This window comes from Chelonia mydas, chromosome 3 (assembly GCF_015237465.2).
Source record: "Chelonia mydas isolate rCheMyd1 chromosome 3, rCheMyd1.pri.v2, whole genome shotgun sequence".
Taxonomy (NCBI): domain Eukaryota; kingdom Metazoa; phylum Chordata; order Testudines; family Cheloniidae; genus Chelonia; species Chelonia mydas.
The window spans coordinates 151645482-151661340 of record NC_057851.1 but is presented as its reverse complement, the minus strand read 5'-3'; the positions used below and the strand labels follow the sequence as shown (position 1 = coordinate 151661340).

General features: G+C 49.2%; 1 protein-coding gene across 3 annotated transcripts in view; it reads left to right on the top strand.

The window, feature by feature from the left end:
- The window catches only part of GALNT14 (polypeptide N-acetylgalactosaminyltransferase 14), a 190182-nt gene that overhangs the window by 49219 nt on the left and 125104 nt on the right, over positions 1 to 15859 (top strand). The window contains exon 1 of one of the 3 annotated variants that reach the window (XM_043543547.1): positions 15177 to 15329. The exons of the other annotated variants lie outside the window; for them this stretch is intronic. Coding sequence (XP_043399482.1) covers positions 15318 to 15329 — 12 coding nt within the window. The 5' untranslated portion in view covers positions 15177 to 15317. Of the gene's footprint in view, positions 1 to 15176; positions 15330 to 15859 lie in introns of those variants that run through there. 3 annotated transcript variants of the gene reach the window in all.

Sequence of the window (15859 nt, the reverse complement as noted above, 5' to 3'; positions counted from 1 at the left end):
TCAGGCCCTTTGCTCTGGGTCTTTGTGTTGTTATTCTGAGCAGAAATACCAGCCCCTGGACAGCAGCTGCTGTGTCCATTCCCCATGGCCCCGCCCAGATCTGAAGCCATGGAATGCCACCCCACCACGAAATAGAAAGCCAAGGGGGATGCCAGGCACTGGCAGAGAAGAGGGAAGCTTTTAAAATAACCTGGATATGTTTCCTTTAGCATCAATAGAAATGTTTTTTTCCCATCCCTCTGAACACTCCGTTCCCCGACTCAGTGGTTTTAAAGAGGTAGTTGGCTGACCTGGGAAAACAGCAGAGGCTGTGTGTGTAACTGGAGTAGGGTCTGCATGAAAATGCCAGGAGCTCAGCAGATGTGATGTGTTTTGATGACATGATGGGGAAGCAAAAACTGTCAGGCTGATGGGGCAGAGGAAGCATTGAGGCTTCTCTCCTTCTGCAAGTCAATTCTCAGTCTTCAGGGCATGGACCTATTGCCAACTGCGTTTTGGAAGGAATTAATCTAATGCAGTTAGGTGAGGTAGGGTTGGATCGCCCCTTCCTTTGACACAAGTGGCATCAGATAGGGTTAGATATTGATCTGGATTATATAGTGTGGTATGGACCATTAGGCTCTCAGGTATTTTTTCTAATGATAATAATACCTTGCACTTACTTTGTATCTTTCATCTGAGGATCTTAACACATTTTACATGCATTCATTCACCATGACCCCGAGGAGTAAGTGAGCATTATGATCTGCATTTTACAGCTGGCACAAAGGGGTCAGTTGCAGAGCTGGGAAAAGTGCTCTGGAGTCTATAGACTCTCAGTCCTTCATTCTAACTATCACTAGACCACATTGCCGCCTCCTGATGTTCTTGCCTGAACGTTTTCTGAGGTCTTTTTCTTTTCAGCTGATGTAGGATTACTTTCACTATGAATGGAGAAAGGTATGAGAGTGCTGAGTTGTAGTGATTTGGATTTTTAGCTCTGGGGAGACAAAGGGGAAAGGTTTGTGTCTCTCTGGACCTCTCTGTTCATCTGGGCAGTAATATACACGGTAAAAAACAAACAGAGGAACCAATGCATCTGTGCACAGAATGCTCATTGACTGCAAATGGCTTGCAGGATTGGACCTTCAGAATATGGTCTCATATGACTAGTGACGGGCAAACTCCAGAAGGTTCAAAGGTGTAATTTGTACCTATGCAAAATGATAGTCTTATCCAAAGCTCTTTACTTCTTGTGAGACTTCCTTTGCTACCTAGTTCCAACAGAGGCAGAAATAATGTGAGAATATTATTTTGGCAATGCTACGGCTGATGCAAAGTTTGGAGCCAGATCTGGATTCTTGCAAAGTTTGGGGTGTGTTTGGATCCAGGATTTAGCCAGTCCCTGGTTTCTAGCGCCTGTATTTGCTGTGTTAATGATTTATGTAGGTAGTTGTAATGCTGCCCAACTCTTGCCTAGTACTCAAAATGTTCTTCTGGTTCACAGATCCCTAGTAGGAAGGGTGCCCTGATCCTGAGATCCCAGTAAAACTACTCTGATGTCTGTGCCAACTGACTTTTTTCAGACAGAGAAGCTCCTTTCACAGCTGTGCACACTCATTCTCTCTCTCTGCCCTTCCTACTCCCTCTGTTCATCTCACACTGGCCTCCTCCCTGTACCTCCCCACAATCTTCTCATTCTTGGTGCGAGAACCTTCGCCTCTGCAGCTCCAGCTATGCAGAACAGCCTCTGTCTCTCCACCTCATCTACTTTCCACCTCCTTTAAAACTTCAACTGCAGATGTAACTTTTCTCCTGTCTCTCCTGAACTGGGCCCTGCCCTCTGCTGCTGCTTAGTAGTTGACTCTGTAATTGAATTACTTAGCTCTGTAAGTGGTTTTGGAATATGGCTTGTACAGAGAATGCCGCACAAGATGAACACTGTTTTGATTGTATTAGACGAAGATGCAATATATTCCTCTCTCTCTTTTCCCCACCCGCTTTACGGTGCTTCTGTAGCACCTCTTTATCTTTGGCTAGGAGGGCAAGTTCATGGCTTCCTTTGCAGCCAGTTAGTAGCAGTCTCTGATCTTGTCTGCAGTATTGTGTCTGATCCTCTCGGCTTCTGGATGCTACAGATTCTTAGCAACTTGAACCCATCCCCCTGAGAACTGCGGTGAATCAAGCATGTACAGAGGGCCATGAATTAACCTTACAGAATGACTGACTAAAACCAAAGTTCAAGCCTTGCTCTGTGCTCCCTGGGTCTTCTCCCATCCCCAAAGAGGATTTTTGAAAGCAAAGTGCTTAGTGCTTAGTAAATATTTTATAGCTTCTAATGGAGCCAACATGTTTAGTCTGCAAGAAAAGAGGAAAAAAACCCCTTAGTTAAGGAAAACAGCAGGCTGCCATGGTGCTGACTCTTCTAGTTTAGAAGCTGAGAGTTTGAATGGTTTTCTACTTCAGGAGTTTCAAACCCCACAAGACAGCCTGACGGTCCTAGAAGTGACTGGTTTATAGACTGGCAGGGCAGTAAGGCAAAGGGAAGGGGAGTAAACAGCTTGGGTGACCAGGCATAGTAGAGAGCATTCTGGGATAGACTTTGGGGTATCCCAGGATGGTCTCTGCCTCTACTGTGATTCTGCAGCCCTTCAAAGAAGCAGTAGAAGAGGGGAGTAGGTATATTAGCTAACCAAACACTTGCGTTTCCTGCCCAAATGGCAAGATGGAGTGCAAATGGGCAAGGGAAAATGCCAGTCAGGCCCCAGGAACTAGAAATGCATTCGAAGCTGGTGAGCAGCGTTTCTTGATTCAGATGTTCTTTAAATATGGATATGTTTGGGAAAGCATAATCCGGGGTTCTGATGAGTCCCCAGAAGTTCTGCTTCCTACCCAGGTCTTTAGAACCTGCTATGCCCTTAGCTTGCTGCACTGTTAGGTTGCTCTTGACCCTACATGGTTTTCTTTTCTACAGCTAAACGGGCATGTGTGACCCCTCTGTTTCCTCCCTGTTGCCTGCAGTGGTTCGTGAGCATTTCATGGCTGTGCTAGCCTTTCACTTGAGGAGCTCTGAGGCCATCAACCTTTTGTGTGTGTTTTTTATAATATTGAAGCAAATACTTCATGTGAAGTTGCGGCTTGCAAAAGGTTCCTGATTGGCACCTGACGATCTGAAGGTCACAGTGCTCTGCCTGTGAGCCTCAGCTCTAACTAGCAGGAGGGACCCCAGTGCAGGTGTGGGATGGTAGCTGAGTCTCCATACGCACTCCAGTCCTGGGCGTCTCTGCTGACATCACCTACCGGAGTGCTGATTAAAGCCAGTTGGTTGATGTAGATACTTGCTCAGTCGCAAGCTGACAAAGACCCACCAATTCACTTCAAACAGGCCACTGAACATCCATCAAATGGTGATAACTTTCAGTCACTGTTTACTAAGGGTGAGTGTGAGCACTGATATGCTTTGAATCCCAGACTATTACGAATCCCAGCAGCTCCCCTCTGGGGTCAGGCCTGAGGTATGCATCAGGAGAAAACGGCTTTGCTGGGTTTCCTCTTCATCCATATTTGGGTACCTCACAAAACTGCTGCACAGTCCAGACTGGCCTGTCTGAGTTTCCAGCGTCTCCCAGCTCCAAATGCAAATGATAAAAATGTACCCTCAAGCAATGTTTAAAACCTACAGGGGGAAAAAACAAAACCAGGCCAGCTGTGCCTGTTTGCCTGCTTCCCTGGAACACAAGCAGAGAGAGAGACACCTGGCAGAGTTTCCAAGCTGTAACCTACCTGCCTTCATGGTTCAAGAAGGCTTTGCAGCAAAGGTTCCATGTCAATCAAAGTGGCTAGAATAGCACTGGAAATGGACCAGAAATATTCAGGGAGTTATTAAACCAGCTGCATCTCATGCTGCAGCCTTATATTTTGGCTATAATGAAAACTCATTCCTGTGTCAGCAAAGGGAACTCATTTATGCCTGAGCAATACCTGCACATCAAGATTTCTAGGCTGCATTCTTGTTACTGACAACGGCAAAATCCTCTGTTCTTTATCGATAATGACACGTGTGGCGGTAATCAGTGTGAAATTAAAATACCTAATAACAATAACAAAAAACCTTCCACCTTTGGGTTTTCATCTTCATCCAGAACCACATGCTTCATGGGGCTCTTTCACCGTTGCCTTGTCAGATGACTATCAAGTGGCTGCGTTGGTTTATTTTTTGCTCCAAGTTTACAGGCTTGTGCAGCAACATTGATCCCATCCAGACATGCCAGAATGTGTATGTGTGCGTGCGTGCTTGCAGGGGGCGGGGTGGTGCTGCTGCAGCTTCAGTCTTTGACACTGAAATGCTCTCTGAATTTGAGCCAGGGTAAAAGGATTAGATAGCGCCAGTGTTTTTGCCTTTGGCGGTAACGCGGCTTTCTTTCCAAGTTATAATGATCTCGTGTTGGAGAATGTAGCCGAGTTGATTCCTGTGCTGGACTGAAATATATTCTGGGCTTTGCCCCTTTGGGAGCCAGTCGGCTGCCAGGACCTTTTTAATGCAAGAGAATGTGTGTAGCACCTTTCTTGCAAATTCTCTCCCCAAACCCTTGGCCGATGTAAATGATCTAGAATAGTGGAGGGAGTGGGGCCAGCGGAGTCCTGGGAAGAGATGTTTTCAGATTAGACTTTTAGAAGGGCTGAGGGATCAGTGAGATGGAGAGACGTGGAGAGGCTGTTTGGTGGGCAGAAGAGAAGGCTCTCTCGCCAGCAGAGGAGCGATTGTAAGGAGGGACAGACGGAAGGCTGGTGGCAGGTGGACACATGGAACAGTGAGGGGCGTAGAGTGAGACAAGGTCTGAGGTACACTGGGGCAATGGAGGGTTTTGAAAACCAGAAAGTTGTGGCTGTGGGACAGAGGGGCCCAAAATATACACTGCTTCCTGTGTATCCATTCCGGAGCAGTGGCCAACGATCTCTCCATATTCATTCTGTATCATTCTGCCACTCCTCTATTTGCTGCTGCCAGGCTCCCTGTCCTGTCACTCCTATTGCCTGGGGAAACCCTCCCACAAAGGAGCAGCAGAGCGGCTGGGATGAGAGAAAACAAATCATTGCTCACAATAAGGACCAGTGTGACTCTACCCATCACCCACATGTCATGAAACCATTAGACTCCAGCCAGGGAGGAGAGGGAAAAGGGGGCACATGTGCCAGACCTGAAAAATACTGAAACGGCCTTGCAAAGCCATTTAGCTTCCTGGTTTTTAACTTTGGATTCATCATGTAATTGGTGGTGCTGATGAACTGAGTCATCTGAGCCGAGCTGGTGGCCTGCCAGATCCCAACCTCCTCTTCCAATAAAATTGTTAATGCACCAAGAAGCAGCCTGGATTGTAATTGTCATTTGCTACAATGCCAATTAAAGCTTTTCTTGTTTTCCTTTCACATCTCAGTGAGCTTCCTAGAAATGCAGGGAGCTGTGTTAGGCGCTTCCTTCAAGTGAGTGTGGAGGCGGTGGCAGGGAGGGGGTGTCTAGTTCTTTTGAGGAAGAAAACTCTCTGTAATTCTGTCCCTCTAGGAAAGCAGGTGTTGCTTGTGGTGGCGGAGGGGTTTTTTGCTATGGCAGATGCTGTTATTTTTCCCAGCGTGATCTCCTACCTCCCCGCAGGGATGATTCTACACTTGTAGAGAATTCTGTAAGGCAGCCAAGTGTCGTTAGGTCAGCCAGTGACATTCTCTCACTTGGCAAGTTCCCTCATGTTGCTGCAGTGAGTTGCATGATTAAAGTGAGCAAGGAGATGTCCTCTGGAGAGGCAGGGGTGAAGGGGTGAGAGCTTCCTATGGGGAGGAGCCCTTCTAGAGGGGACCCTGAGAAGTTTGTCTCTCAGGGGATTCAGCAGCCTAAAGAATTAGGAATTCAGGTTTCGGTTCCAAACGCAGGGCCAGATCCAGAGCTCGTGTAACTTAGCACCATTCCATTGACTTTAGTGGGACTAGGCTGATTTATACCACCCAAGGATCCGCCTCAGATTTATAAGGCTGAATATGTCAAATGTGGCACTTGAATTTTGGAGATGGGCCAAAAGCAGGATCAAAGACCCACGCCTCCCCACACCCTCAAACTTGTATACAAACCCCGTGGCGGTGAGCCTCTGAGCCCAGGTCGCCAGACTCAGGCTTGCGCTGTGGCACTAAAAAGAGCTCTGTAGATGTTGCAGATTGGGCTCTGAAGCCTAGGGAGGGAGGCTTGTTATTTGTCTCACAGAGAGCCCCAATGCAATCCCACAAGGGACCTTGGGTTGCTAGCCCATGACGGAGTCAGTGCCACCACTGCTGATGTTACCCTCACTATCTAGATGAACACTGGCATGGGTGTGCCTTACTGTGCCGCAGTTGCACCTTAATTTGTGGTCTAGATGTACCCAAGTGTTCTGGGGATTGAGACCTTAATATTTACTAATAGGGCTGAGCCTGTGGAGGTGGGAAGGACCTCAGAAGACAGCGACTGGGGCTGCGGGCAGCCGTGCGAGCTTTCTCTGCCAGGCTATTAAAGTCTTGCACGTGGACTGCAGTGGTACGAGCTTTTGCCGCCAGCCCCAGCCACACCAGCTAGCTCCTCAGCCTCTTTCTCCTGAGTTTCTTCTGCTGTGGCTCTGCTACTCCGTGGATCACTTCTCTTACTCCTGAGGGAATTCTGCACCAAAAAAATTAAAAATTCTCCACACAATATTTTAAAATTCTGCAAATTTTATTTGTCAATAAATAAATGTGGAGGCTCCAGCATGGCATTGGGGAGCACAGGCCACTGGCTGCACAGAGGTGGGAGATCAACCTACAGATCTCCCCCCCAGAACAGAGACTCTGTGGTGAGGCTGCACCTTGATACACAGCCAGGATCACGCCTGCCCCAAAACTTCCCAGGGCCCTGCCCCTCCATGCCAGGTGTACTAGGTGTGCACAGGCAGGCTCAGCCCAACAGGATCAGAGTGTGGAGGAGCTTAGTGTGGGGGAGAATCCAGGTGTGAGGTGAGAGGGTTCTGTATGGGGCAATCTGGGTGCGGGCAGCTCAGTGGGGGATCTGGGTGCAGGGGGGATTTGGATGCACAGGGGCTCATCGGGGAGTTCCGGGTGCAGGGGCAATGGGACTCGGCAGGGGGGTCCAGGTGAAGGTGGTTGGGGTTCATTGGGGGGGTCTGGGTGTGGTGGAGTGGGGCTCTAGTGGGGGGTCTGGGTGTGTGGGAGAGTGGGATTTGGTGGGGTGGGGGCCCTGGTGCAGCTGGTTGGGACTCAGGGGAGTCGGGGTACAGGTGCATGGGCTTGTTGGGATGGGGGTTCGATGGGCCTACCCTGCTTAATGGGCAAGCCCCAGCTACTGCCGAGGGGTTGCCGCATGCCAGGCTCCTGCTTCCCCATCCCCCACCCCACCCTCACTCCCACATCCCCTTCCCCCTACCCCATGCCATCCCTCTCCTTCTGCACTGCCTCTTCCCTCTGCCCCACTGTGGGTACTCACTGTTCTACAGAAAACAGGATAGTAGCCATGCAGGGTGGCTAGCACACGTAGAAGGGGAAGATGACTGGCATGAGAACCCAGGAGGTGGCGTCCAGCTGCAGAGTCAGCCTTCCTCACCTGGGTAGCTCTGTGATCACAGAAATGTGTGTGTGTGGGGGGGCAGTGGCATGTGACCCCACGTGTCTCCCCCTACACCTCACCGCTGTTTGGGGGGTGGCAGTGCCCCTCAGCAGTGATTTACCTCTCTGCAGGCTGCTCTAGGCACAGGAAACGACGCACCTGTGCTGCTGGGGAAGGGCGCATGACTGCTCTTGTGGCTTTCCTGTCATTTTCTGCGGGGAAGCAAAGAAATCTATGGGGGACATGAATTCTACACCGGCGCAGTGGTGCAGAATTCCCCCAGGAGTTCTCTGGCTCCCCAGCCAGGGTATCCTGGGGCTCCCCACCAGTGAAACTTTCCCCCATCCACTGGGTAAGCCTCAGAATTTACACAGATAATACAAACATTTCTAGTAATAAAAGCTTGTTCCATTTGTCATGACCCCTGACTTCTCTCTGCACTGGAGGGGGCAGACACTGCTCCAAGTACCTCTGCCTGATCTTATCTTCTCAGTCTGCCTGAATGAATTACTTGGGCCTTCCCCTTTCCCCAAGTTCCCTGGCCACTGCACCCCAGCCACCTTCCCCTGAGCCCCTCATCTTCCCCACTGTGTCGGGCCCTTTTAGAGTAGCTACCTGTGAATTACATGGTGCCAAGAGTGAATTATGTGGCTCTTTCGGAACAGGCTGGTTTATTTTCCATTACTGAGCTGAGATAGGAGAAGCTATAGGCTGACACAATTCCCTAAATTATGCCTGCTGTATTTTCTGTGCTGTCACTCATGTCCCTTCCAGACCTGGCACCTAGTGAACACTGCAGCAGCAGGTACCAAGTGATCAAAGGTTTAGATCAGTTCCTGCTGTCACAAACATTTTACATCTAATTCCTTCTCCAGGAGAGTTGACAGGAGTGTGGGCTGGCGGCTGTTCCGTAGCTGCGCTCTGTAATACTATAACTGTGACTTGAGCCCCATCCTCAGTGTGGTCTGTTGCTCTAGCACACGGCCCACGGAAACACCTGTCCCTTTGCAAAGCCAGGTCGAGCGGGCATTGTTCTGTATGCTGGAGCCCTTAAGCTGGGGTTTTTTTTCATTACAAGATGCAGTGGATTCTAAGGGAATAACGTTCTGCTTGTCCCTAACTGGATTCCCATCCCCCTTTGATGCACCAAGGTTATTGGTGGATGCATTGGGATTTCCATATCTACGTGGCCTAAATTGCTCCCGCATATAGAGACCAGATTTTCCAAATCTGGCCCTAAAAATGCAAAAGCCATAGTTAGCCTGTCCAGTCAGCTTCCCTCTGCCAATGCAGGACACAGCCACACAGTGCATTGTGCAGTTGCCTTTGAATAACTCATGGGAGTCTCGGTAGGGCTCAGATTCTCCCAAGTGCTGTTAGGACAGCAGCAGTGCTGCCGTTATTCCAAACAGGGTCTGCTGGAAAATATGAATATGGTACAGGCAGTGCCCCAGAGCTGTAGTGTAAAGCTCTTTGGCACAGGTTAGTAAAAATTGCCATTTATAAACAGCACCTTTCACTTGATTATCTCACCACACTTGGTGAAAGTTATCACCCTGAACTCCTCAGAGCAGGGATCAGTGTTTGGAGCATGCCTTGCACCTTGTGGGCATTACTGTACATAAATAATGGGGAAACTGAGGCACCGAGGCCTGGAGACTTGCCTCAAGGTCAGTGGCAGAACTGCAAATAGAACCCAGGAGTCCCGAGTCCTCTCCTCTAGCATTTCTTATTTCTCCATGACGGGTGCATTGCTCTTCTTGTCTTAGCATCAGCGTTGTAAATGTCTATTTCTTAACTGGCAAAGTGCCTAGGGAAAAGCACCTTTCTCAGAAAAGTCTAGAGCGGGAGATATTTGTCCTGTAATGTAGGACACTGTCAAGTATCTTTATCATGAGCCACTTTTGAGGGGAAATTCAGGTGCATTGAAAATGTCGACTGGTAAAAAGAAAACCGAAGTTCCCTCAATCGAGGGGAGGAGGCGAAGAGCAGCACACGCCTGGCTGCTCAGTGAGTGCTGTTTCAAGTCAATACACTGCTGTTGCCATTCACCCCACAATCCAGGCTGGGTTGGAAGGGCAGTCATCCAGGGGAATGATAGCAGCAGTAGCCTCTAAAGCCAGGTAAATATCCCCACAGAAGCAATTACTGGATGTTTTACTGCTGGCTGCACTGCTGTGAAAAGGCCACATCGGCTTGAGGATGCCAAGTGTATTAACCTCAAGATCCCTTTTCCCGAGCTGCAGCTGGAGGGCTCCTCCAGTGCAGCGGTGATTATGTGCTTCCTTTCAACAGACTCCTCTCTGAGCAGTGGATTTTCCTTGGGGACTCTTCCTCTGCTCCCCCCTCTCTAGACAAGAGGGTCACTTTACAAACCCCTTCCATCTCCCGCTGTCCTCCTGAGACTGGAACATGCGTCTCTGCAGGGACAGGCTTAACCTGCTCCAACCTCAGAGCTACTGAACCTTCTTGTATTCGGAGGCTTTGGGCTTAGCAAGTGAAGGAGCAAATCCTGGCTTGAGATTGAGCATGCCAGGCTCCGAAATAGAAAGCGTCTTCTGTTCTTACCGACCCGCTGTTGGGGAGGTTGGTTTGACCTTGACGGCTGTGAAGTGCCGCCAGTATATCCCGAAAAGGCACAATCAGTGGGAAAGCTTATGACAAAAACAAAGAATAGCACGTCTCGCTGCACCGTGCCTTGCTCCCTCCGCTGCCCCTGGGTGTCTGGGCTGGTTCCAAAGGTGCTTGACCTCGGAAGGTCCAGGGGAAAAGCCGAGCATGGCCGGCATGGGGGAGACAGCGCTGCCTTCCTGTTTCCAATTTCTGTGCCTCTTAATTGCTGCCAGCCTTCGGGGGAGTGAGGCTCCGGCTTGCCTGCCTGCTGCTCGGTTGCCTTGCAGGAGTGCAGAAAGCCAGCTAAAGATGGCATTAAGCACTCGCATTAGGCCGTGGAGGAGCTGCCCGCGGTGCTCCGCTTAATGAGGCGCTCAACAGCAGCTGAGACGCACTCTGCCTTCTCCTGACACGCTGGGGAGCCCGCCAGAGCAGAGCCGGAGTTTTGTTCCGAGGAGCTGGCTCACAAGGAGGGAGGACAGTAGAAAGGGGAGGGGGTCAAGGGGCCGGCATTGCTTGTGAGAGGCAGTCAGCGAATGTAGACAGGTTGCCAGGGTAAAGCATGCAGCCCAGCCCAGTAGAAAAGGGTTCCATACAGGCTCATCACATCGAGGGGATCATAGAAACCAAGGCTCTGTCTCCTCCGAGGGGAAATTAAAGTTCCTGTTGTGCGTCTCACATAAGCCTAATGTCTTTGACCAACACCTCCCCTCTGCACTGCACCATGTGCTGGAGAATTTGCCCTAGCCCCCCAGAGGTGAATCCCAGAAGCTGGAGACAGGAGAGACCTAATGCAGCACCCAGCCTCTCCTCCAGCCAACGCAGACTTGTTCCCTAAATTCATTAGTCTAGCAAGTGCTTTGTCCTGTTCAGTATTAGCAATCCCAACTAATTTCCACTGCTTCCCCAGGAAGGCTAGTCTGAGCCTAATACTTCTAGGAAACACTCCTGCACTCTGCTGTAGTTAGGGTTGCATTGCTTTCTGTTTAAAAGTCGACTCTTCTAAGTCCTCTAAAATTTAGCTTCTTGCACAGATTATCTTGAAATTGGTGGTATCTTATGGCAGTGCTAGGTAGTGGAAGTGGTACAAATTTGTAGTCCTTTGAGAAAGGGGTTTCTGAGATCCAGCCCCTTGGAAAAAACTGTATTTTACAAAACCATTTTGTAAATATGGTTAATAGCTTAAATGCTGCTTCTCTGAATGTCATTTGATTACTCTGTGATCGCCATATATGACTCCATGGGAATGGTTCCTTTCCCCCCCTTTGCAATATTTGTAAGCTGTTCTCATGTGCACCCCCTTAACCAGGTTCTATATAATTTAACTCTTTCAGTTTTTCCTCAAACATCAATTTCTCCAGCCCCGAATCCACTTTTGTTGCTTTACTCTAAACTTCCAGCTTGGGAGCATTCAACAGCGATCTACATACCAGTAGCAGAGTACTAGTGGGATGGAGGTGCTATACAATAATAAGATAATATTTACTTATTAATACAAATCCTGGGCCATGTATATTTCAGACCCATGAAAATTAGGGGGCTAATTTATCTGCTGCAGCCAAGTTCTCCTTGATGTACCTGTATGTGTGTGATGGGGGTGTCTGTCAGGGAACTGATAACAGCTCCCTGATTCTTTTCCCAGATTTGGTGTAGGTTAGAGCAACCCCCAGGGGACCGAATGCCAGCTGGGGCACAGCACAGTCCTACTCTGCTTTCTCCCTCCTGCTCCCCATCCCCAGCACAGCCCCTGCCACTGGAGAAGCTGGCTGGAGAGGAGGTAGAGGCTGGCTGTGCCTGCTCTCTGCCTACTGGGGACTCAGGCAATGCAGAGGGAGCAGAGAGGGGCAATGAATATGCAGTATGGATTTCAGGAGACGCAACCAAAACTCAGCTTGCTTCAGAATCATTTCCTCCTAGAGTTTGCCTCTGGCAACTACATGAAATGCTCCCTCTCCTAGCCCTTCAGTTTTAATCCCACCTCTCTTCCTAAACACACACTGTGGAAGCACCTCCTGATCACACCTGGCATGCTGCACGTAACCCTTCCTAGCATCAGCGAGACACTCTCGAAGGCTGTGAGAGGCTGTTCAGTTACATTCTGCTTCCGGAGGTGTCACTGGGGAAACCTCATCTGCTTTAAAGCAGACATGAATCAGCCGCAAGGGCATCACTGGCAGAAGCATGGGAAGATATGCTGAATTTAATTCAGTCCTATGCTGAATTTAATTCCGCCTGCTGAGGTAGAAAGAAGAGCTTAGTGCATTGAGAAGCAACCCTTCAGTGGCACGCACAGCTGCTGTGATACTAATGTGAGCTGTCCTTTTCTTCTAGCCTTAGTCCCATCTATATGGGGTGGGCTCTGAGTCCTCCTCCTCCATTCTAGGCTGTCTTGAAGCAGTTCTTCGGAAACTCCACAACTCTCTTGTGTGATATCCATCCATCTCGCTTTGAGTCTTCCAACCCTTCTCTTACATTGAGAAGTGGACAGTAACAACCTGTTTCCTGTATATTCTTTTGATCTTCTCTTCACATGCCCAAATGATCTAAGCCTGGACTCTTTCAACTTTTCTGTAATTGGTACCATCTTCACGCTTCCCCTAACTAGTTCATTCTGAACATGGCTCATCATTGTAACTCCAAGCATCCATCTTCACATTTTCATTCCCACTGTGTTCAAGATCTTCTCCTGTCTCTTCCTCAGTGCCCAGCATTCGGAGTCATACAAAAGTGCAGGCCTGATGAGTCTTATCGATCTTACTTCACAATTTGATAGGCCTGGGAGCGATCTACGATACTGATTATACATGACCACAGCGAGCACACTTTTTAATGTATTCCTTTCCACAACACCTGTGAGGCAGAAAGTATCCCCCACCCGTTTATGGGGGAACTCTGAGACACAGAGAAACTGAGGCCTTGTCTACACTAGAAAGGGTTTGCTGGTATAGATATATTGGCAAGAGACTTTAAACCAGTTCCCCAAACACACTAAGCTCTGCTGCTCAAAGGACTCTTTGCCGGTATAACTGTGTCTGCTCTAGGGTTTTTGCAAACATAGCTCTCTCACTTCTAACTGAGATAGCTGTTCTGGCAAAACTTAGTGTAGACCAGCCTAAATCAATGGGGTCAGGCACCTTAATGCCTTCTGAGCATATGGGCCTTAGTGAGTTGCCATAGGCCACCCGAGAAGCCTGTAGCAAAGCAAGGACTTAACCCAGGTCTCCTGAATCCCATCCTTTCTCATGGAATAGCAGCATAGCCCAGAACATATCCAGCTCTGGGGATGTTAGTGTCAGGAAGATACCAACAAACTAGAGGGACCTCTGTGAAGAGCAACAACAAAGTCAAACAATGATCAGAGGGCAGGAGGGGTTGGCATACAAAGAAAGATGAGGAGTGAAATCTTAGATAGCTTGATTAAATGATCAAGCGGGCACAGACCTGGCCACAAGTCCTTGAAAGGTGTGAACCCCAAGGAGCGAGGAGTGGACTGAGGTGGAAGGCGAAGGTAACAAGGAGTGAGAGATTAAATTCAGCAAAAGGAAACTATATAGATTCATAGATATTAAGGTCAGAAGGGACCATTATGATCTAACCTCCTGCACAATGCAGGCCACAGAATCTCACCCACCCACTCCTGCGATAAACCTCTCACCTACGTCTGAGCTATTGAAGTCCTCAAATCATGATTTAAAGACTTCAAGGGGCAGAGAATCCTCCAGCAAGTGACCCATGCCCCATGCTACAGAGGAAGGCGAAAAACCCCCAGGGCCTTTTCCAATCTGCCCTGGAGGAAAATTCCTTCCTGACCCCAAATATGGCAATCAGCTGAACCCTGAGCATATGGGCAAGATTCACCATCCAGATACCCAGGAAAGAATTCTCTGTAGTAACTCAGATCCCACCCCATCTAACATCCTATCACAGGCCATTGGGCCTATTTACCATGAATATTTAAAGATCAATTAATTGCCAAAATCATGTTATCCCATCATACCATCTCCTCCATAAACTCATTGAGTTTAATCTTGAAGCCAGATAGGTCTTTTGCCCCCACTGCTTCCCTTGGAAGGCTATTCCAGAGCTTTACTCCTCTGATGGTTAGAAACCTTTGTCTAATTTCAAGTCTAAACTTCCCGATGGTCAGTTTGTATCCATTTGTTCTATGTTGAGTATTAGGAAACATTTCTGATGTGGGGTAGAATGTGAAATAGTCTTCCAACAGATGTGTCTTTTAGAGCTAGACAGGAGAATGTACCACAGGGAACAATCCCCCAGTGTCTGATTGGAAATGTGTGTGATAGGGGGGAAAGAGATGATCCATGTAAGAGGTCTTTGCCAGCAGTGAAATGAGCAACCCACCCCACCATTCCCACTGTCTGGCTGTTGATCTATACAGAGCTGGGTATTTTTTTTTTCTCCAGGCAACAGCTTGCTTTATGCTGACCTCCTAAATATTCAGCTCATTATACAGTATCATGTATAAATAAAACAGAGCAGGCAGAAGTGGTCTCCAGGAAGATATAATCGCCTTCCTTTTCTTTATAATTAAACAGGATTTGTCTCCAGGTGTCAGGCTAGCCTCTGGGCTAATTTATTGTTTTAAGGAATTAGATACTGGGTGCTGGGCACTCATGAGTGATTCTAAATGGAGCTGGGTCCTGCGTGCCTCTGGAATTCAAAGACCCCTTCCCTCGGTATCAGGGGTGTTCTGTGGTGGTGTGGGCATGGGGAGGCATTACAGCACTAGGGAAATTCGTATCTGGGTATAGTTTTGTATTTCAGGCGTGCGTGCGCACATGTTTTAGGAGCGTTTGGATCTGGGGAGCTCATGCCTCACAGTATGAAATTGCTTCTCATGCAGCTCCCACGCTTATCCAGGCTGGTGAGAAACTGGACCAGAGTGCTCTGCCTGCATTGCCTCGGCTTGGCTTTAGGCAGAGCGAGCAGAGAGCCGGGCCAAGGAGAGCTTCCAGCTCCAAGCAGGGTGGGGTGCACTGAGCCAAATAGACATGGCTGTGAAGGATGCCCGGTGCCCCTCCCGCTACTACAGCACAAGCGGTGGAGGCCTGTACCTCAGTGCCTGCGTTCCTAGGTTCTCTCCCTGTGGATGACTCAAAAGGTATGTCTCCACTGCAATCAGGAGATGTGACTGCAGCAGATGTAAGCATCCCCAAGCTAGCTTGCTTAAAAAGAGCAGTGAAGCTGTGGTGGAACGGGCTAGCTATCAAAATACAAGCCTGCCTGGGACCTGGCCATGTACTCTGGTGGCTAGCCTGTGCTGCCATGGCTTCACGGCTATTATTGCTGGAGCTGGCTCAATCAAAGCTAGAATGGGTATGTCGTAGGGTCGCCAACTTTCTAATCGCACAAAACCGAACACCCCTGCCCCGCCCCTTCTCCGAGGCCCTGCTCCCCACTCACTCACTCCCCCCATCCCATTGTCACTCACTCTCCCTCACCCTCACTCACTTTCAGTGGGCTGGGGCAGGGGGCTGGAGTGTGGGAGGGGGTGCGGGCCCCGGCTGGGGTATGGGCTCTGGTGGGGGTGCAGGCTGTGGGGTGGGGCCAGAAATGAGGGGTTCAGGGTACAGGAGGGGGCTCTGGGCTGGGGCTGAGGGGTTCAGAGTGTGGGAGCTCTTAGGGCTGGGG